This window comes from Crocodylus porosus, unplaced genomic scaffold, assembly GCF_001723895.1.
Source record: "Crocodylus porosus isolate Cpor-Errol unplaced genomic scaffold, CroPor_comp1, whole genome shotgun sequence".
Taxonomy (NCBI): domain Eukaryota; kingdom Metazoa; phylum Chordata; order Crocodylia; family Crocodylidae; genus Crocodylus; species Crocodylus porosus.
Genome location: NW_017728923.1, coordinates 7412332 through 7435236, shown reverse-complemented (window position 1 = coordinate 7435236; position 22905 = coordinate 7412332). Strand labels below are relative to the sequence as shown.

General features: G+C 43.9%; 2 protein-coding genes across 5 annotated transcripts in view; both read right to left on the bottom strand.

The window, feature by feature from the left end:
* The window catches only part of FAM234A (family with sequence similarity 234 member A), a 55200-nt gene extending 47389 nt beyond the window's left edge, over window positions 1-7811 (bottom strand). The window contains exon 1 of one of the 2 annotated variants that reach the window (XM_019540055.1): window positions 7735-7811. The gene's annotated coding sequence lies outside the window, so the exon portion shown is untranslated. Of the gene's footprint in view, window positions 1-134; window positions 177-7734 lie in introns of those variants that run through there. The other variant, XM_019540054.1, reaches the window with a different exon arrangement.
* A 1088-nt stretch (window positions 7812-8899) lies between these two features.
* Window positions 8900-22905, bottom strand: part of LUC7L (LUC7 like) — a 38410-nt gene continuing 24404 nt past the window's right edge. The window contains exons 5-11 of one of the 3 annotated variants that reach the window (XM_019540057.1): window positions 19618-19761; window positions 18865-19041; window positions 17630-17718; window positions 14487-14516; window positions 13791-13961; window positions 12560-12621; window positions 10927-11014 (exon numbers count right to left, since the gene is read on the bottom strand). In XM_019540057.1, the coding sequence (XP_019395602.1) occupies window positions 12594-12621; window positions 13791-13961; window positions 14487-14516; window positions 17630-17718; window positions 18865-19041; window positions 19618-19761 (639 nt within the window). In that variant the 3' untranslated portion in view covers window positions 10927-11014; window positions 12560-12593. Of the gene's footprint in view, window positions 11015-12559; window positions 12622-13790; window positions 13962-14486; window positions 14517-17629; window positions 17719-18864; window positions 19042-19617; window positions 19762-22905 lie in introns of all 3 variants that reach the window. The other 2 variants (XM_019540056.1, XM_019540058.1) reach the window with 2 other exon arrangements.

Here is a 22905-nt window from a genome sequence, read left to right as displayed (position 1 = left end):
CTCGGGGTTACTAGAAATAATGGTCACAAACTGAAGGAGAACAGATTTAGATTGGGTGCAAGGAAGAAATTCTTTATGGTGAGGGTTGGCAAAATATGGAACGGGCTTCCAAGGGTGATGGTGCTTTCTCCTACCTTGGAGATGTTCAAGAAGAGATTGGATAGGCATCTGGCTGGGGTTACTTAACCCCAGCGCTCTTTCCTTCCTGGAGCAAGGGGTTGGACTCAAGTTGCCAGGTCCCTTCTGACCCTAGAAATCTATGAACTGAGAGGATTAGAGCACTTCACTCTTACTGCAGTCACAATTTTTTAGAAAAACCAGTAAGTTAACTACTTAAAAGTGAAAGCAGGGCAGGAGATTATCATCTTTGGCTGTTTGCAGACATTAAAAAAAAACAAACAACATACTTTACTGGAAGAAGCAGCGTTATTTCAGCCTGGCTCTATAGCATCTGTATACACCAGGTGCCTCAGCATGGCTTTTTGGTACTTTTAGCTAAAGCTAATTCAATCAACTATTAGATAAAAGCACCAAAAAAACCCCCCTCTAAAGTGCCCAATCTATGCAAATGTTGGCAAGCTGGGTCCAACAAATGGACTGCCTCTTCTGAGCATGCACTGGGCTCAGCTGCTTTTTTTTTTTTTTTTTTTAAACATGTGCAAGCAGCCTTTAGTTCTAATAATGCAAACTATTTATATAAACAAGACAATTCACTATAGAATTCTTCTGTATCACCCACTTCATGCTCCCTTTGCTGCATATAGAATGACTGAGGTCAAAGTTGAAACTTAGAGACTGTTGTTTATGGACTGTCCTTTGCTAGAAAGATAAGTCCAGCAGTCAGTTGTGGGTGACCGGGATAAGAAGAAAATGTTCACCTTTAATTACAAACCAATCAGCCTGACTAATTCCAGGCAGTTATGCAGAAAGCAGGGGAGGGTGGCACCTTATTGACTAGCTTGTTTACAGAGGTATGAGTTTTCCTAGGCTACAGCCTATATCTCATTACCTGAATCAGCTCTTATAACCCCTATGTCCTTCAATGGATTAACTGCTTAAATTTGTCTCTCCCCTTTGCACCTGGGCTCTTTCAATAGTGCCCTCTTCTTTTTCCTTCTCCTTCCCTATCCTTTGTATTCAAATCCCTGCTTTCTGTTTCAAAGCTCTACTTCCTGCAATCCCTCCACAGCATCTATGACACAAGCCACTGCTTATGAAAGCTTATGCATCTTTGACACAGTCTATAAGGTGCAAATCTACTTTGATTTCTACAGCCTATTCTGTCAAATGTTATTAGAGCAAATTATGAAACAGTCCGTTTGTAAACACCTTAAGTAAGGGGCAATCACTAGTAGCCCATTTGGATTTGTTAAGAACAAATCAAGCCAAACCAGTTTGGCTTCCATCTTTGGCAAGGTAACTAGCTAGATGGATGAAGCGAAATATACTTGACTGAAGATACCTGGATTTTAGTAAGACTTGAATATACTCTTACATGATGCTCTCATAAATAAACTAAAGAAGTTTGGGACAGGTAGAATTACTGCCAGATGGATATATATTTGGCCAAATACAAGCAATCAAAGAATAATGATTGTAAAAGGATTAAGGTCAGGATAGTAAAAGGTTCAAACTGAGTTATGGGGGATCTGCTCTGGGTCTGGTGCTGTTTAACATTTTTAATAGCTTGGATGCAGGAAGAGAGAGCTTCCTGCTTAATTTTGTAGATGCAAAACTGGGAATGATTTCAAACACTATGGAGAATAGGATCTCAGTGTTTGGATGGATCACAACCTCAACATGATGTGATGCAATCACATATAAAGCAAATGTAAATGTGATGCAATCACATATAAAGCAATGTGATGCAGACACATATAAAGCAAATCTGATTTTGGGCAGCAGTAACAGATATACAAGATATAGAAGCTGACAATATCACTCTAGGCAGTGCTGGTTAGGGTTCAGCTGGACAGCAGTTTTAGGCACTACATTTGGAAAAGGATGCAGAGAATCTGAAGAAAATCCAGAGATGACCAAAAAAGGTAATAAATGGGTAGAAATGCAAGGTGCAATAGAAAAAAGTTGAGAGAAGTAAGTATGTTCAGTTTGGAAAAAAAGGTATCAAGGGGGAACAAAAGCAGTTTTCAAATATCTGAAAGGGTGCCACAAAGAAGAGGAAGAACATCTCAAAACAGAGCGAGATTAAATTTCAGGAAAATGTGTATAGGGGGTTAGACTAAATGACCCTTAAGGTTTCCTCTTCCAACTCTAGGATTCTAATTTATAGAAATTCAGCCTGTGGAGACATTTTCACAATCACAATATTCCATCTTGATCTGAACAGCTTTGGCAAAGTGGGCCTCTGAATTAAAGATGAGGACAGCTGCAATCCAATTCGACTGATACCAGATAAGGCTACTTTTAAGTCCTTGATCAGTTGCCAAGTGTGACCACTAGCTGGGCAAAGCCTGAATATTTCTACTCTACCACTGAATTCTCTCCATCATATCCAGGATTTATTCTTCTCCTCCAGATGGGAAGCAGGCATATTCTGCAAGTCAGTCTATTATAAAACCTTCTTTCTAATGCACAGACATATCTTTTCAACCTTTTTCAAGTAAGATATTTATGAAAGAACAAAAAGGTAGGTATTTTTACTTTCTCCTACAATGATCTTGTGCAAGAGCTTAAAAAACAAGCTTCTATGCTTCACATTAGAGACCTGCATTTTGGTTGGATTGTATTAAATTATTCTGGATTCCACAGTAAACATAAACAAGCTTCCAGGCATTTCTTCCAAAGGACACAGTAAAAAATAACTAATATGGATCACTGTTTGCTACAAGAAAGGAAAAATGGATTGCTAGCACATATCACTGTGCCATCAAGTTCATTTCACAAGCAAGTAAGAACTCAGCGTTTCATTTAAATGAATGGGAAAAAGCAGTCCTTGGCACAGTGGATTAGTACAGTAACCTTTTTACATTGGTTAGAAAAGCATAGCACTGTAATCTTAGCTCTTAGTTCACACTGACTTCATCAATAAATAAAAATAACACTATATTCAAGAGATCTGGAACAACAAAGAATGATGATGACAAACAACTACGGAAGGGTACAGGAGTATTGCTTGGGCATGCAGGAATGAAATCAGGAAAACTAAAGCACAATTGGAATAGCAGGTAGTAGGGGACATGAAGAGTAACAAGGTTTCTACAAGTATGTTAGTAACAAGAGGAGGATCAGGGAAAGTGGATACCTTACTGAATGGAGAAGGCAATCTAGTGACAGAGGATGCAGAAAAGTTTGAAGTACTCAGCGCCTTTTTCACCTTAGTCTTCACAGGCAAGGTCGACTCCCAGACTACTCCACCTTGCAGCACAGTTTGGGGAGGAGATGAGCAGCCAACAGCGGTGAAAGTTCTTGACCAGTTACCGAGTAACACAGGGACTCTTTAGAAAAGCTGGACATGTAGAAGTCCATGGGATCAGACGCAATGCACCCACAGGTGCTGAGGGAGATGGCTGATGTGGCTACAGAGCTGCTGGCCATTATCTTTGAAAACTCATGGAGATCAGCAGAGGTCTCAGATGATTGGAAAGGGGCAAACAGTGCCCATCTTAAAGAAAGGGAAGAAGGAAGATTCAGGGAACTAAGCTGTCAGCCTCACCTCAGTCCCTGGAAAAATCATGGAGCAAGTTCTCAAGAAATCCATTTCTAAGCCCTTGTTAGAAGAAGGAAGTGATCAGGAACAGCCAGCATGGATTCACCAAGGGCAAGTCACGTCTTACCAACCTGACTGCCTTCTATGATGAGATGATCGATTGGCTCTGTGGATACAGAGAGACCAGTGGATGTGATATACCTTGGATTCAGCAAGGCTTTTGATAGTCTTCCACAACATTTTTGCAAGCAAGCTAAGGAAATATGGCTGGATGAATGAATTGTAAGGTAGGCAGAAAACTCGCTGGATAATTGGGCTCAGAGGGTAGTAGTCAATGGCTCAATATCTACAAGTGGAGTGTCCCAGGAGTCAGCCCTGGGGCCAGTTCTCTTCAGTATTTTCATCAATGGCCTGAAAGATAGCATAGAGTGCACCCTCGGCAAGTCTGCAGATGACACCAGACTGGGGAGTAATAAATAGGCTGGAGGGTAGGGCTAGGATTCAGAGAGACCTTGACCTTGGGGATTGAACCAAAAGAAATCTCATGAGGTTCAAAAAAGAAAAATGCGAAGTCCTGCGCTTAGAATGGAACAATCAGCTCACAGGCTGAGGACCAACTGACTAAGCATCAGCTCTGCAAAAGAGGACCTGGGGGTTAGAGTGGACAATAAGATGAATGAGCCAGCAGTGTGCCCTTGATGCAAAGAAGGCTAACAGCATACTGTGCTGCATTGGTAGGATTGTTGCCAGCAGGTCAAGGGAAGTGATTCCCCTTTCTTCAGCACAAGTGAGGCCAAATCTGGGATACTGTGTCCAGTTTTGGGCCCCTCACTACAGAAAGGAGATACATTGGACAGAGTCCAACAGAGGGCAATGAAAATGATCAGGGGACTGGGGCATGTGATTTATGAGGAGAGGATGAGGAACAGAGTTTTTTTAGTCTGGAGAAGACTGAGAGAGGATTTAATAGCAGCCTTCAACCATCTGAAGGGGGGGTACCAAAGAGGATGGGGCTGGACTGTTTTCAGTAGTGGCAGATGACAGAACAAGGAGCAATGGTCTCAAGTTGCAACAAGGGAAATTTAGGTAAGCTATTGGAAAGAACTCTCTCACTAGGAGGGTAGTAAAACACTAAAGCAAGTTACCCAGAGAAGTTGCAGAATCTCCATCCCTGGGGGTTTTTAAGACATGGCTAGACAGCTTTGGCTGGGATGATGTAGTTGGGGCTGGTCCTGTTTTGAGCAGGGGGTTGGACAAGAACTCTTAAGGTCCCTTCCAAGCCTAATTTTCTGTTTCTATGATGTTGCCTGTTAGCACTGATGTATAAAAGCAAAGGTACAATACAAGAGGCCCTGTTTTTTCTAATGGTCTAAAAAAAACCTCACACTTAAAGCAGTGATTTTCAAGCAGGGTGCCACAGCACTCCAGGGTGACATCAAATCCTTTGAAGGGTGCAGTGAGGAGATAAGCAAAGCGTCAGAGTTGTGCCTGCCCGACCAATCCTCCAATCCACAATGCCTCCTCCCCACAAGGTGGTAAGCACTATAATACATATAATATTTGTTTTTGAAATGGAGTGCCACTCAGTTCACAAAAGTTATGGAGGGGGTGCCACAACCCTAAAAACATTAAGGACCACTAGCTTAGAGTGGTATTCTTACCTGTACTATTTAGTGATTGCTGAACCCCTCCCAACCTATACACTGAAGTCCATGTCTACATGTCAGTCATGGTGTGGTCCAGAGGTTGGGGCATTAGCGTGGAAAACCTTCTGTCATTAAAATCTGTCAACTGATCCAAAATCCTGGTTTCCTGCATGCTCCCTCTGTATTTCTCCTGCCTGTGCCTCAGTTTCCCACCTGTAAGAGATATTACCTCAGAGGTTTGTAGGAATAAATACATGAAAACACAATAATATGCTCAGATCCTATAGTGAAGTGAGCCACTTAATTACCCAAGAGAGAGCTAACTAAAAGGAATTAAATGGGTTTGGATTTACATGGTTGCTGCTGCAAATAGATCTGGGCCTGAAATAATGGCCCTGCTTCAGCCACTGACCAACACTCAGCAAATACACAGAAGACTGAAAATGTGTGCACATAGGACCAAATTAAGGCTTTGTGCATAATCTTTACTTTGACCCTTCTTGACTTTGGGCCACCTACAAGTTTAGTAGCCTTAGTACTCACTTAATTAGAATTCAATGTATATCTTAAATTCCTCTCCTTTCCTGTGACTGTTAGACATCTGTTTTTCACTATTCAACTGTTCACCCCAGTGCAAGCATAGCCTTTAATTTAAGGCTAAGAAAAGGTATGGAACCTTTAAGTTTGCTGCTATGAATTGTAATCTGTTCTTGTGTTCTGTAAACTGGACACTCTCATAAAGGTATGCTGCCTGAAGCAAAATATTAAAGAAAACACTCCATTCCATGACATACAGTCATGGTGCAGTACAGGCCACATGCTAGCTTTTCTTGTCAATATCTAGCTCTTAGTAAAAAAACAAAACAAAAACAAAACAAAAACAACCCAACAACAAAAAACAAAAAATGGACACACAACACAATTGTTCAGAGACATCAGCTGCACATTCCATGGAATCTGGCCCCCAGACATTTCTGTTTTCATTTTGGAAGTTTCCAACAGTTGCAGCTCTTACGTTTAATATAGTTCAAAATAACTGAAGTCCTATAACATAAAAACCCAACAAAACTAATTGAGTTGTTTGCTTGGACATGATGATCAACAGGATTCAAAATGTTCTAAAGCAGCGGTTCCCAAACTCTGACAGATTACCTATCACCAGTTTAAAATGATACAACCTTAAGTACCACCAGCACATTTTTATCATATAAACATAATAAATTTGTTAATGCGTACCACTGACAAGTTGTCTGTGTACCACTGGTGGTACCCGTACCGCAGACTGGAAACTGCTGGTCTAAAGGATTTCAGGCTACACTTGTTCAGAGAATTGAGAGAGAGAGGTTAGAAAACAGTTCTGCAATATGCTGAGAAAGATTCAGTAGGTGTTGAACTATCTGTGGCAGCCACTTCAATTTCTGAGCACTTCACAACTGTTCATGGAATCATGACTGTCCCCACACCTTACAAATGGGGAACTGAGACACAAAGAGAGCACTTTGGTGAACTTCACTTGGTTGACAAGTCCTTCATTTTAGCATTTTAGGGCTGCCAATTAATGTGCATAATTAACACATTAATTGGTTCTTTTGTTAATCATGCAGCACTTGGTTCTGGAGCCCATGCCCGGGCTCTACTCCAGAGTCATCATCACTGCCTCCAGGATGCCCAGATGGGCAGCAGTGACGGTACAAAGGAGCCACAGGGCAGCCCAGATGCAGGCTCCAGGCTGCTGCAGTGGACACCCCCCCCCCGGAATGCAGCCTGGCAGTATGTAGAGCAGTGCCCAGCAGGTAAGTCTGTGGAAGGGAAGGGGCAGGGTGGGGAGAAGGAAGGGGGTTGCAGATAGAGGCCCCCAAGGTGAGGGAGGGAGTAGGGCTGGGAATGGGGCCCTGGGGCCCGTCATTGGACAGAACTGCAGGTGGCTTATCCAGGGCCATGGCTCTCCACTGCTGTGTGCACCCCCAGGAGAGGTATGGGGGCTACGTGCCTCCCAGATTAATGCACAGCCTGCCTCTGCCCCACGCAGTGGGCTGGGGCTCTGTGCCCTGCTGCCTTTGCCCTGGGAGCCACATACTGGCTGTGCATCCCCTGCCTGCCCAGCAGTGGGAGGCACAACATGGCATTGCGTGGCTCCCGGGTCAAAGGCAGCAGAGTGCTGAGTCCCAGCCCGCAGTGGGCAGCCCGCCTCCACCCTGCACACACATCTGCCCCCCATGCTTCCCCTGGGAATGCAGTGGTGGGTAGCCGCACCCTGCCCCCCCACCTCACGCCCCTGAACAAGCCACCTGTGACTTGGTCCCACAACCTGCTCTGGCCCCAGGGCCCCATTCACCCCAGCACCCAGCCCTGCCCCACTTTGTCCCTCAATGTGGGGGCCTCGATCTGTGTCCCCGCTTCCTATCCTCTCCATGGACTTACCTGCTGGGTGCTCCTTTACACACCTCCAGGCTGTGTTCTTGTAGAGTTATCATAGTTAGTTTCAAAAGAGAGGACACCTGGAGGGGTAGTAATATGACTGTGGGGGGAAGAGAGCAGCATTATGCCCATGTACTGCCTCTCACTCCCAAGCCACAGCATCCCCAGCCCTGCTGCTGCCCCTCACTCCTGACCTACAGTATTCTTTACCCTGCCAAGGCATTCAGGGACCCCTCTTCCCCAGGCTTCAAACCCCACACCCACCCCCAAACCTGCATGAATTTGAGTTTTTAGCTGTGCAATTAAAATCACAATTAACTGTGACTATTTAATTGCGCACCTAATCACTATCAAGTTTTTTAATCGTTTGACAGCCCTTCTTAATCTAGGCCCCTTGGTCTGGATGGGACAGAGCAGGGATGCTCGGAGCTCTGGCTACTAGGCCGTGCTTTCCCAGTGCCAAGCTCCAGGGCCAGCTGCTTTCCTGTCCGGCTACCAGACCTTTTCACATGAGCAGGCGGCCCCCCCACACTCCTGCCAGCCGCCGGCTGCAGTGCTCCCAACTCCCGACGGTTCACACGGACGCCCCGTTCCTCTCCCGCCAGGCGCGACGGGCTGTGGCGGCCGGCTCCGGCACGCGCCGCCGCGAAGAGGGAGGGCACAGGCGGCGCGGAGAGCGTAACCGGGGCCAGTTCCGTTTCTCGGCCCGCCGCGACCGAGGGGCAGGAGCGCGCCATCACTCACCTCCACCCGGGCTCTTTGCCGCCGGAAGCGGCCCCGCCCCTGCGCGAGCACTTCCGGCCCCGTGCCCGCCCCGCCCCCCCTTGCCTGTGGGTTGCACAGACCGGGGGTTTGCGGCCAAGCCTCGGCCGGCCCGGACCCGGCCAGCCCAGGACGGACGTAGACAAGCAACCTGGTCGGCCTGCGGGGTCGCCGAAGCCGAACGCCGAGCCCAGCGCGGGAAGCCGGGTTTGGCGCCCGCTTCCTGGCGCTGACCAGAAGTTTCCCCCCAGGTTTCGGTAGGTAAAGGGCGCCCGTTGGCGAGCCCCAGCGCAGCCTGGCACCGCGGTCGAGACCCGCGCGTGGGGACAATTCCAAGGTAAGAGGGGCAGGGTCCAGAGTCCAGACCCTGCAATACGATGAAGAACAAGCCAGAGGATCACGCCAAGCCACAAACATAAGTCTTTAATGTGAGTCAGACTGGCAAGAGAACAGCATTTTTACTTACAGTTTTATGCTTAGACCAAACCTCTTCATAAACAAAGGTGCCATATAAAGAACAAAATGCTCTGACATCATGACAGACTGCAAATGTTGCACATACAACACATCAGTGCAAGGTGGGTTCCCTTCTAACACTCCACTACATTTGCATGTTATCAGCTTTCGAGTTCAGTTAGGTCATTTGTATTCCTTTAAAGGAAGTGCACTGGGGGCCAGACCCTGTCCTCACTACTAGCTTTCAACAGAAATGACACGTGTACCTTAAGACAAAGTTGGGCCCACTGCACCTACTACAACTGCCATCCGATTGGCATTCTCTCATCATTTGTTAATGTATTCCAGAGCTGACCTTGTAAGTAACAGCCCTAAAGGGAGGGAGCTCACAGACTGGTACATGGAGATTAAAAATAATTAAAATGTATTATTAGTTGTAAATTAAAAAGCAACTAGATTCTGGCCATAGTTAAACATGCAGCTAGAAGACTAACATAGTAAGGACAGTTCCTGCACCTTTGCAAATAATAATAATAAAAAAAAAAAAAAAGTCCCAAGTTAAAGAAAGGGGGGAGGAAAAAAGTTAATCTAAAAAAAAAAAAGCCAGAAAACCCTGACACACTAGATGTACTGCTACAGTTTTATTTACAAATGCCTTGCGTTTCCACTGAGTGAAAATATTAAGATTAATTGTCTTAATTTAAGATACCTGCCTGAATGAACTAATGAACAGGCTGGCTGGTAGGTCAAAACTGTACAGCAGTGGCTAGAATTTCACTTCATCAGCTCAAATTCAGCATGTGTTAAACTGCTTCAGCTACACTGTTCTGTGCAAAGTCTCAGGGTCACCACTGTGGCTGGAACAGGAAGTTTTTGTCCTTAATTTAAAAAATAAACAATTATGCTTGTTTAAGTCCCCCCCCCCGCTTTATTACTATACACCAGATTTATTTCACTGGCAGCTGAAAGCATTGAAAAGAGTTCAGCAGAAGTTCACGTACACTGCAATCCGTACAAGCAACTATCCTTAAGACGTACGTGAAAGCAGAATTCTGCTCCATCTTGATTAGAAGCCTGCCTCCAACAAGCAAACAATCTTTGTTTGACTGGTCCCTAATGACTTAAACCTACAAATTTTTACAACTCGCAAAACCGGATCTAGGAAGTTATAATCTGATCATAGTAAGCAGGTTAATAGACAAGCTCTGAAAATCCTCATTGTTGAACTCAATTACAAGAGACCAATCTAAATAACTCATTCAAACCCCTATATCATCACTAGGGGTGAATGTATCTTGACAAAGTGCCCCAGATGCGTAAGCCATCTTCATAAAGATTAACAGTAGCTTTTAAGAGAAAGATCAGGGGCCCATTTTGTTTGTCTCCAACTGGAATAGCAAGGGATTCTTTCAGATCCTAAAAACATGAAGTGAGCTTGCTAAATGCTTTAAAAAAAAAAAAAAAAAAAAAAAAAAGAAATCCCGAATTCCTTTGAACATGTACAAATTGAAGAAAAATGAATTCAGTTAGCATCAGTGCTACTGATTTCAAATTCCAATGGTGCAAGGGGTCAAAGTGGATGTTCTGAAAGGGCACAAGTGTTACAAATATTACAGCAGGTTGTGTTTACAACCACAGAACTAGCTCTAACCGCTGCATTCGTTAGTTTGTGACAAACGTACAGTGCATAAAATCACTGGCCCATGTTGAAAACGATCCATCAGATTTATTTACTCCTACTAAAACAAATCCTGTTAAACAGTACATAACTGTGTATCCCTACAAACTCACAGCTATCTGCCAAACAATAAAAATTCAAAACTACAAAAGATGAGTTGTATTCAGTAAATATAAATGGGAAATTTAGGCTTTGTGTAGAATGTTTCATCAGACTATTTACAGTGCAACACAGATCATTTGAGTTCAGATCTCGCCAGCTTCTCTCTCTTCTGATCTCTTGGAACGAGATTTGCCATTTGTGCTCTCGTGCCGTCTCTCAGAAGAGCTCTTCTCTTTCTTCTCTCTGTCTCGTGACTTTTCTCTTGAAGATCGATCTTTAGAGGACCTGAAGTAGAAAGTAAACCGTAACTATAAACTTCACAACTAAAAACAATCATAAATGTACACTTGATGGCAGACTCATTCTTTTCAGGAAACATGCAGTATAATGAAGCTTAAAGAGACATCTGCCTAATTACTGCCCCATCACAGAGAAAGATTACCCCATACTAAATAAAAAGCAAACAGCACCTGGTGCATTTTTTTATGTAATAGAATCATCCAATGACTGTCAGTGGAATTCAAGTAACACTTCTTTATGCGAAAAGTACTGTGTTGGGTTTCATCCCATTCTCCCATTCTTTCCTGCTCAATACTACAAGCTCTTTAGGGTGTGCCCTCTAAGATCACCTGACAGTTTGCTGGGCAACAGCAGCAGTTCCTATATACATGGCAACTACTAGTATGACTCCTCCTGCAATCTTTCTACTCTACTTCAGTTTCTTTTGCAGCATCCTCTGAGGCTGCAAGGAGCAACTTTCTGCCTAAGAACTCCTTTAATTACTGACTGTTAAACAAAAATGCTAACTTCAAATCCTGGGTATTCATTACTTTTATCATCAAAAATTTAATATCTGCTAATATTCTTGTTTCAAAGCACAGCTCTAATGTACACGCAGCCCTCCCTGCTTACCCTCTCCCTCCTTTTCTCCCCATCCCCTGCAGGTATGACTTATCAGTGGTAAGCGCTTCTTTTCTCACTCCGCCTTCTCTCCTTCTCAGGTTGGCAGCTACTTCCCTCCCCACTTACCCAACCAGTAGCTCACATTGCAGCCAAGTTGCAAACACCTGGCCTGCTGCTCTGAAGTTAAGAATCATTGCTACAGATCATCTGTTTCATCAATTCTACATGCTGGCAAGTGCAAAATTAAGCAGGCACAATTCCCAAGTCACAGTCTTGCAGTATGACCCAAGCTGATTGTTAAGAACCAAACCGTTATCAGGTATATTCAAGAGATGTTTACCTACTTCTCAGAACTAAAGGGATGCTTTCAGAGACCTTAAAAACTCTAGAGCTCCTTAAAGACAGAACATGCTTTCTCTCTACAGCCACAACAGGATGACTTAGGGGCTGTTTTAAATGAAAGCTTCATTTAGTGTGGAACACAGGAATTGGAGACACTGCATCAAATGTTTAATAAAACCTAAACATATCAGCTACCTTGCCTTCCTCTACTATACATTCTGTCAATTAGCCAAAAAAGCAAGCAAACCTGTTTGACATGATTTATTTGTTAACACATCCTTACATGGGCACTCACAACCCATAATTGTACTATGCTTTAGAATTCAACAGCTCTCAGTATCTGTTTGATTAGTTTAAGTGGGGAAATCAAACCAATGGAAAAAGAAAGCATCAAGCTCAGCAATTCCTTCTGTGAAAATGGGAATTACACTACTGTTTTACCAGACTTTGGAACCTCCCCAATTCCTTCAGAGTTTTTAGAAACAAAATGTAACTAGAATAATATGTTTGTTAAATAGCTCTCTAGGATGCATTTTCTAGGTCGGCTGATTGAATACATTCAGGCTTTTCGAAGTATTCCCTTACCTGCTCTTTAGTAATAGTTATTACTGGGTCTTCCTCACTTCCTAATTGTCCAAACTTCTTTTCTTTATTTTTCATGTTCAAGACAGATTTAAAAAAGGACTTTAGTATCTCAGCCATTCCAGAGACAACATTTTCACCCCCCTCATTTAATTAAGAGACCTACTTTCACTGTAATGCTCCTTTCCCTCCCCATCAGGTATCTGTAAATGCCTTTCTTATTCCCTATAGCTAGCAGTGCTCCAAGGCATGGCATGCAGGTTATACTTTTTTTTTTTCCTTTTCCACTGATCTCAAATGGGTCCAAGAAGAGGAAGGTGGCATTTAAAACACCTTCCTCAAAGCTGTCTAAGAAACTCTTGATTCACAGCACCCACAAGCCTACTTGGTCCAATTGCAGCAAACAGCTCTGCTTGCACATACAGGATCACCATTCAGACCTCCAGCTTCAGGGCTTGGAAGCACTGCAAAAGGGCATTCCAACAGTCTGGGGCAAAGTTCTAATAATATACTTCAGTGACTTTTTCTCTTCCCCTCCCGCTTAACCCACTAACCCAGGGGCTGTTAAGTCCCAGAGGAAAGATATCAAACACTTCTCAACCAGAGAGCTGCTATAGCACTGGATGACAGAGGATATATGCGTCCCTTCTCCCTCCCAACGCATTCTTTGGAAAAATGTCCCCTTTCACGGGTAAACATGCCAAAGACTGCTCGAGACGCAGTCCGCTCCCCAGCAAACAACATATCCTTTTTCCAACAAAAATACATTTGTGTGGGCTAAGATTAGGAAGATAGCTGTACAAGCAGCAGCTAGTCATGGCATGCCAATATGCAACCCCATTTACTTTGTGTGTGTGTGTGCGCACATGCACACCTGCATGTCTGTAACTTACAGGTTAGCACAAACAGGCTCCTGGCCTTTTCTTGTTCACCAAGGCATTAGGAAAACTCTTCTACAGAAACTAAGCTGTGACTCCAAATGGAAAGCAGTTTTTAGTTTAGGGTCAATTTTTAAGCTATTGTTCCATTTAGTGCCAACTTGTTCTCATCCAACTGTCTATGGACAGCCTTTGGAAAGAATTTTGCCGACTCAGGAGTTAGTCACAAACACTGAAGGTCATGGTTCTAAAATCAGATGCATTACTGTTCATCTGATGGTAAGCTCTTTTAGGAAGCCCAGGAGTCTGAGAGAAGGGGCCCCACCCTGGTAGTGCCAAGTGAACTGAGTACATACTTATGTTTTGAACTCCTGTCTCTAGAACCCCGGCGGTGACCTCTGCTGTGGCTGCGTGAGCGGCTTCGGTGGCGTCTGTGTCGGTCACGCTCTCGGGACCTGGAGCGGGACTTCCGTCTTTCACGAGAAACTGATCGCGAGCGCCTTCGCCTCCTATCCCGAGATCGCGACCTGCAGGGTCAGAAAAACCATTTCAAACCCAGACTGTATGTGGTCAGTAATGGTTGAACAACTTTTCTGTCAATAATCCAGACAAAAACATTTCAGAGTAACATAGTGTATATGAATAGTCAGCCACCAAGGACTTGTGGCTGTTTTACAATCAAGGCCATGCACTGCCCAATACAAAAGGCAATCCCTCAAGGGAGCATGCAGTGTCCTGGGATAGAGTTCTACCAATCAGAACCCAAAGCCAATAAATTCTCTCTCTCTCTAGAAGTTCTCTAGAAAGTTGCAATTCAAACAAATTCAAGCATATGCTGATATAGAGCACAGGTACTGAATATACAGCATTTGGAAACGGGATCAAGAAAAGAGGGGTGAGAAAATACATGGTATGAGGAAGTATCATGCAGTCTCTAAAAGGACTGCCAACAGACTTTCCAAGGGAAGTACTGTACTGGATACTGGAAAGAATAACTCATTTTCCTAAAACAAAGGACAGCAATATCTATGGGGAGGGAGCTGCATACTCACCTTCTACGATCTCTGTTTCTTGATCCAGACCTAAAAAGAATAACAATGTGTGTTTGAGACTACTATAAAGAGGAAACTAGGATATCATCACCAGTTTCTATAAAACAGCCTGTTCTCTAGCAGTTGTTCTCAGGGGTTCTGCAGCACACTAGTTAACCTATTCCAAACCAGAGCTGGTTGAAAATTTCTCTTTTTCCTGTAACAACACATGTGCGTGCCTCTTTGAAAGCCAGACCGTTTTGTGGAAACATCAATTTTAATGAAATTTTGCCAAGAAAATTTCTTATGCCCAGCATAATTTTTTGGTCTAAATTTAATTGATCAACCAAGTGACTCCAAAACTTTTTGATATACTGGGGTTGGAGGCTTAAAGAAAAGTAAAGTTTTGAGATGTGGGCATTCACTCTAATTTTATAATCCATTGTTCATGTCCAATATATTAGTTGCAAGTGCTCTCTTTTGTAAGAACAAACCTAATTATTTTCAAATCTACGAATGTAACTAGGTCACATAAGAAGTGGCCTGGACACATACATATTATTAATATATTATATTAATAACTATATATTTATGATCATATACAAATAAAACATATAAATATTTTTGGGGCAACTTGAGGCAAGTTACCTATTTTACAAACCTAGCTAAATCTACTCAACAAGATTTTTACGTGGATTTTTGTGTGGGGTGGGGGAAGAGAATTTTAATTCTTGGTAAAGAACTGATATTGAAAAAGATAATTAAGAAACGCATCAGGAACATTTTACTGCCTTCTCAGGGTCAGAGACTTTTTAAACCAGGCAGCTAAACCCTAGCAACTTTTTCCACAGTAGTGGTTTGAATTAGCCCACTGGGTTTTCAGTTCCACTCTTATGCACCAGATTTTCCATCAGCCTGTGAACAACAAAGTCTAAAATCTCATGATTTCTGCACAGAAATGATCAGAACCTGTTAAAATGCTAACATGAATAGATGTCTGTCATTCAGCTGTAGACGTCTGCTTCAAAGCAAGCACATTTCTTATGGATCTAAATACACACAAATGCTACAGACCTATTCCCTAACCCAGTGGTTCCCAAACTCTGGAAGACTGAGTACCACCAATTTAAAATAATACAGCCTTAAGCACCGCTAGCACGTTTTTCATACACATAGGTTAACTATGTATTAAAACAACATCAAAACATTTAGTAATCATAAGACATTGTTTTATCAGTTATGGTAGCCATATGAAACAAGTGTAAATTGGAAAAAAGACAGTGTAAATCAGGCAATATTTTTGTCCAGAGTACTGAAAAAACCGCACTGTGTACCCTGTAAGGTGCCAGACTGCGGGTACACCAGAAAAACAAAACAGGGGCAGAGGGTACATGGCAGGACGCACTGTATATTAATATAGTTAATCATCATAAATGTTGCTGCTGCTTTTTTTTTTTTAAACAGTAAATACCAGGTTTTCTAAAAATTCTAAACCTGGTGACAATAAAACTTCATATACTACCTTTGTTCTTGTGTATTTTTTGTTAAGCGTGTTCTGATGAGAGGAGAGGAAGAGAGAGAGAGAACACAGAAGACAGCAAACAGAACGAACACAGAGAAGAGGCAGAGAGAGGAGAGGGGAAGGGAAAACAGAGGGAAAGAGACATGGGGAGAGCAGACATGGAGGAGGCACTGCAGGCAGACTGGGAAGGCAGCAGCCAAAGGAGAGCAGGGGCTGGGTGGAGAATGGGATTGGTTCCAGGGCTCAGCAGACTCGGCCTGCAGTGCAGGTGCTCAGTGGCACCGGAGATGGAGCCTGGCACAGGCTGCGCAGCTCTGTGGGGGTGGGGCACAGCTGCCCTGCCCACAGGTGAACACTGCCTGGCTGGCACAGGGGGACTGTGCGTACCAGGGGGGCAGGCACAGTGCAAGCAGGGCAGAGCCCTCCAGGCCGCAGCAGGGACTCCCTGGTTCACCTGATGCTTTTTTTAACATTTCTGTACAGTATGAAAACATGATCAATGCAATAACACATGGAAAAAAAACTCAATGATACCTTAAATAAATATTTTAGGGTCTGTCTGATGGAGACTGAATTTGATGGTTTACGCACACACTACTCTGGGCTTTTGAGGGAAGTGTTATCTGCCTCCTTGTAAGAGAAACATAGCTTAGAGACTGAAGCACTGAACTGGGACTAACAAGACAGTACCTGTCTTCCTAACAATGCTGTTAAGTGACTCTGGGACCAGTCATGTCCCCTTCTCCATACCTCAGTTTCCTCCCTTCCCCCCATCATGTAAGACAACACCGACCTCTTTTTATAAAGCACTTTAAGTTCTGCTGAGGAAGACAGTTAATTATTATTAAGACAGCAGGACTCACAAAGAGATGGATACCTATGTCTGTGGGACAAGGGCTGAGGTCTCAACCTCAGCAGTGACATACAAAGAAGCTATAGGAACAAAGCAAGAGTCTACACCAACACAATTCAACATTTTTAATATATCGTTCTTTAAATTTTATGCATGTCCGAAACTACAATTTCTGAAAATCAACACATAAGCAGCATCATGCATAGAATCCATGCCCTGTTCCCAAGGTTTGGGGGACTGCTTTTGGAAGAAGAGAGAAATAAATGGAAGTTGAGCCAGAATTTACATGAAAGACTGATCAAATAAGAGACCCTAGAACTATTCCCTTCTGACCCTACCAACTATGAAACTAAGACTGAAATGCTCCAAGGGTGAGGGGCTACCATGAAAAGCACTCTTTGGTTCCCTCTACAAGCGTACGTAAGTCATGATTGGATCTAATGTGCGATCCACACAACTGCACCTCCTGCATGCGTCTTGAGCTGGATTCTTAAATTAGGTAGTAAACCACCGTGTGGCAGCTCACACATTTTAAGTGCTGTATATTTTAACTGCATGCTCTCATTGTAGAGATAACACCCACTATGAGGAATGGGCTCAACAAAAGGCTTACCTGTGTTGGCATAGCTGCCCCCCATTGCATATGCTGTGGCAGATCTTTCAGCACTAACAAATGCCTAAGTTTGGAAAGGATTCATTTGCCATTTTCATGGTTCTTGTAACTGCTGCACAAGGGCAGTACTATTTTAAATCCTAACCCCAAAAGAGGGGCTCACTGCTTTCACTCACCGTCTGCCCATTCTCTCTTCTCGTTCTCGTTCCTCTCTCCGCCTCAAACGATCTTGGTTTCTTTTCTCTTGTTTTTCTGCCACTGTTTTCTAGATAAGGAATGAATTAACAAGTTTGTTAGATATTCCGTAGTGGCCCAAACCAGTGTAGCAAGATCCTATAAGTACTGAGGCAAAAAATGTAATAATTCAGAAGAATTTTCTATTGGATCTGGATTTTATTTTGACATTTTCCAACATGTCATTTGTTTCCTTACTGGTTTGAAAGTGAGAGCACAGGACTGTTTTGCTTATAAAAGTCAAGACAGAAGAAGGGCTGAAGAACAAACTATGGATGACAATGACTTTCTTATACATTTATATAAACACTTCAAAAGCAAATTTTTGACACTCTCTCAAAATCTCCACTCGTGTTTCTGTTTCTTCTGCAACAGCTGAGGACAATGGTACATTTTGGTGAGGCAAGGAATGTATTTCCTGCTCTGGCCTTTATGTCTGTGGTACTGTCTACTTCACCCATAAGCTCTTTGGATCAGGGTTCGTCTCACTCTGTATACACCTATCACAATGTCTAAATCTTGAGGTTAGTGTATCTTGACACAATTGCAATATAAAAGAATCAACCCCCAAAATAAGAATAGCATGGAAATGAAGAACACTGATGGGAAAGCCAGAAAGCTTCTGTTTGTAAGGACTCTGTAAAAACTGACCTAGCTAAGTACATCAGTCCTACCGAGTCAGAGTACCTGTGGCTTTTGAAAAGTGCTCTGTCGTCAAAATTTGAGCTGTACAAGACCTCTGCTGACAGCACAATGTAACACATTAAGTTTTATAAAATATTTTGTCTGGAGGTCTCTGAATGGTTTTCAAAATTAAAAAGAAAATAATTTTAGAATTAGTGATAAATGTTGCTTCAGCCCAATGGACTACAATGTAGTGCATAGTCAACAGTTTCATTATTAAAGCAGAAATTAATTTGATATTTTGGGGGGCATATTCCTCTACTAGTAAAATTTCAGTTAATCAGACATTATAAGGCAGAACCTAAGGCAAAGGTACATAAGCTTCCATTTGAAGATTCACAGTTTTTTGAAATCAGAGAGCTTTTGAGAACAAGGATTTGGCAGAGCTTTCATATAAGCCAGAGAAAGGGACTGTGCATGACAAAGTGGCAAGGATCCATAAACTGCCACCCACTGCTATCTGAAGGGGAGAAAAGAGGTTTAATAGGATTACCCTCAACTGATCCAGTTTCTCACGAATCTGAATGAAGCCCAAATGTAATTTGCCACCAAAATGATCAGCGAGACGGCGGTCATTGTCATGGAGACCAAGGTATGCTGAACAGACCTCACAGACACGCAGCTTCTGCTGCTGGAAACTGGAAGCTGGCATAGAATTGCGGTATTCTTCCTGAGGAAAAGTAGACACAAGCCAACATAAGGAACCTACCATGCAGTAAGCACTCTTAAACAGCTTAGAGCTTGTAAGGAATTGGTCTATACTAAAGTTTGGTTGACAGGACTTAGGTACTCTCAGCAAAACTGTGACACCTTCATTTTTTATCACATCTGCAAGCAGAATCTCTTCTTTCTGCTGGCAGAGCAACCAACAAAAGGCTTCTGCCCTAACAGGCAAGATGCAAGAATGCACTTGTACATGTGCCCACACTCTCTGCAGGCTATCAAAGTCCTTTGAATAGCTGGTGCCTTACAGAATACTATGCACCCTGCTGATGCAACTTTATGCAGCAGAGCCATGTGGAGCTGCCAGAACTTCTTTCTGGTGGCAAAAAGCTTGCAATGTAGACAAGCCCTCAAAGCCATTTCATCAGCTTTCATTCCTTATGGCCAACTACTTGCTAACCCAGTGTGGAGGTAGAGAAGAGGGGAAGTTGTCTAGATAGGAATTTCCTGCTTTGTGTAGTGATTCAGTTAGCAGTTACTCAGAAAACATTAAGACATATTAAGATTACTGTTTTCAACAAACCTCCGCTTCTTTCTTTTTTGCTCGGACTTTTTCCACTTCCATCAGGATCTTTTGAGATTCATCCACGTTCCCTTCTGCTCCTAACTGCTCAGCTTTCGCCAGGAGTTTCCCTATGTCTTCATTCAGCTCATGCACTTTTTCCGCCTGAAGAGAGGAACTTATTTTTTAACACGCCAAAGAATGCAGTAACTTTCATGGGGCTTGTGACTAATAAGCCTTTTCATTATACTTACAGAAACAGAGAAGCCACCTTGCCACCACCATCACCTCAAAGCCAGAGAGGCCTGCAGTCTCCCCACAGGTTGAAAGAGAAAGTTATCCTCAACCCCCTCTCATCCCATCTCCTGTCCTTTGCTCCTGCCTGCCTGCCCAACAACATAAGGATCTTCTAAATGTGACTGACAAAAAAATCAAAACAATGACAAACTCTACCTTAGATGTGTGACTCCCTTGAAAACTCCTTTCATCTCCCAGCAATTACAAACACCCCATTAACACCTGTCCCTAAGGTTTTAATATGGAATCTGAGCAAAAAGATGAGGAATAGCATAGCACCCAGATTCTTGAACAATCCATGCACATTAAACACATTGGTTTAAATGCCTCAAATACTTCTGCACTCATGGCCCCATCCCAGCTTCCTTAGTTGGCTGGCTGGCTGGTTGACAGAACAGCATAACAGCTGGCAGAAACTTCACTGCCCTTAGATTAACCAGCAAGGAATGTACTGTCCTTTGAAATGGTACATGCTGGCTCTTCCATATAATCCTTTATTATCCTTACAGATGATGCCCCAAAGGTACAATGGGAATCACAAGCATTTCAAAAGTGAAGATGCATAAGACAAACGAACCAGTCTCAAATGTCAGTGATCCGCAATTGTTCCCCTGGCTCACAATTGCTGCAGGACAAGGTGTGACACACCTAACAGTTACAACAGTGTGAAGTGCTATGGCTCTAACACCAAGGGGTGGAAGTGAGCATCCAGCCCAGCATACCTCTCAGAGGTTGAGTGGAAAGAGGGAGGGGAGCAGTGCTTGCACCCCTGCTCTGGGGGTTCCAGTGGGTAGGCAACCTGCAGCTGGCAGTGTTGTCATTTCTCTGTTTTCTCTTGTTTCCTAAATATAAGTTCATTAAACTTCAATAGCTTGCAAATTTCCAAAGTCTGAAGTGTGCTTGCCCGACTCTGGAGGTAGCAGGGAGTGCTAAGTCTCCCCAAGGCCTGGGAAGCATGATAAGGAGCTGTGGTCAAGTAGGGAGTGAAGACATAGCTGGTTGTTAGAAAGATAGCTTTTTCTGAATAAGTAGTGCATGGGAGCTCATTGATACAAAGTCACCAGAAAGGAAAAATAGAAGGAAGCAGCAGAATTCCATCTGCGTACCAGAGTGGCCAACTGCAGCGGAATGTGTGTGTTTGGGGTGGGGGGGTAGGAAGTACCAATGCAGTGTGGAGTGACTGAAGGACTGACCAGAACACTGTCACAAAACACCTGATGTCTATACATAATACTGAAGTGGTTCACACGAACCAATTCAAAACAATATCTGATTTTCCAGGTACCCTTTTCAACTATTCCAGATAGGCTTGCGTGTCTGTCCACTTCAGGTTTAAATATCATTTAAACCGTTCTAAGTCAGGGTGTCAAACTCATTCGACCCTGCAGGCTGGATAAGGGTCACTAGGGTAGTCTGTGGGCCAGATTGGGACAAACCCCCTGTGCCACATGCAGCACCCAGGGCATTGGGTCCAGCTAAGAGGCCAACAAGCCAGATCATACGGCTCCATGGGCCAGATTCAGTCTGCAGGCTGTATGTTCACACCCCTGTTTTAAATGTTATGTGCATCCATGCATGCGTGTCCAGTCCATACTGGCCCAGGGCTTGCTCAGTACATGGCACACAGGCTGCACTTAGCATGTAGCACAGGGGGATGGATGGTCCAGGGCGTGGGCTGTACCCTGAGCTACATGCTGTGCCAAATCCAGCCCATGCATTGTGGGTAGAGTGAGCTCTAGGGCCAGGATGTCCTGTACATGGGTTGGACCAGCCAGCAAGCAACACCAGGGCCATCAAAGGGTGCATGCTGCACAAGGTACCCTGCCAGACCAGCCCTGTGCACTGGCTCTGACATGGCCCAATCTGGACTGTGACATGTTCTGCATTTAAGCTGTGCTGCGTGGCGAATGTGTGGCACTGAGTCCAGCAAGAGCATGCCCCATGCAATGTGTAAAGTCAGTCCTAAAACCCATGGGCTGGACCCAGCCTGTATGTTTGACACCCTTGTTCTAAGTGTTGTGTGCATGCCCCAACAGGAACTATTTGAGAGTAGGTGTTAAAAGTAGTTTGCCTCAGAACAGCCTAAACTCCACAAATCATCTTTTGTATTTTAACTTAATTGGAACCAAATTCTGCTCATAGAATCATAAAAATAGGGTCGGAAGGGACCTTGCAGATCTTCAAGTCCGACCCACTGCCAGGGCAGGAGAAAAAAAACTGGGCTCAAATGATCCCAGCTAGTTAGGCATCAAGCCTCCTCTTAAAGACCCCCAGGGCAGGAGCCAGCACCACTTCCCTTGGAAGCTGGTTCCAGATCCTAGCCGCCCTAACTGTGAAGTAGTTCTTACGGATGTCTAATCTAAACCTCCTCAACAACTTGTGGCCATTATTCCTTGTTATGCCAGGGGACGCTAGGGGAAACAAGGTCTCTCCCAAATCCTTCTGGTCCCCCCTAGTGAGTTTATAGACTGTCACCAGGTCCCCCCTCAGCCTTCTCTTGTGAAGGCTGAACAGGTTCAGGTCCCACAGTCTCTCATTGTAGGGTCTGCCCTGTAGTCCCCGGATCATTCGGGTGGCCCTCCTCTGGACCCTCTCGATGTTGTCCACATCCCTCCTGAAGTGGGGCACACAGAACTGGACACAGTACTCCAGCTGTGGCCTGACCAGTGTTGCATAGAGGGGGACGATCATCTCCTTGGCCCTGCCAGAGATGCACCTGTGGATGCATGACAAGGTCCGGTTAGCCCTGCCAACCGTGACCTCACATTGTTGGCCCATGTTCATCTTGGAGTCAGTAAATGACTCCAAGATCCCTTTCTGCCTCTGTGCTCTCAAGAAGGGAATTTCCCATCTTATAAGTGTGCTGCTGGTTACTACTGCCTACGTGCAGCACCCTGCACTTGTCAGTGTTGAAGCACATCCTGTTTTAGCTAGTCCACTCCTGTAACCTATCCAAGTCTTGCTGTAGTCTTTCCCTCCCTACTAGTGTGCTCACCTCACCCCAAATTTTGG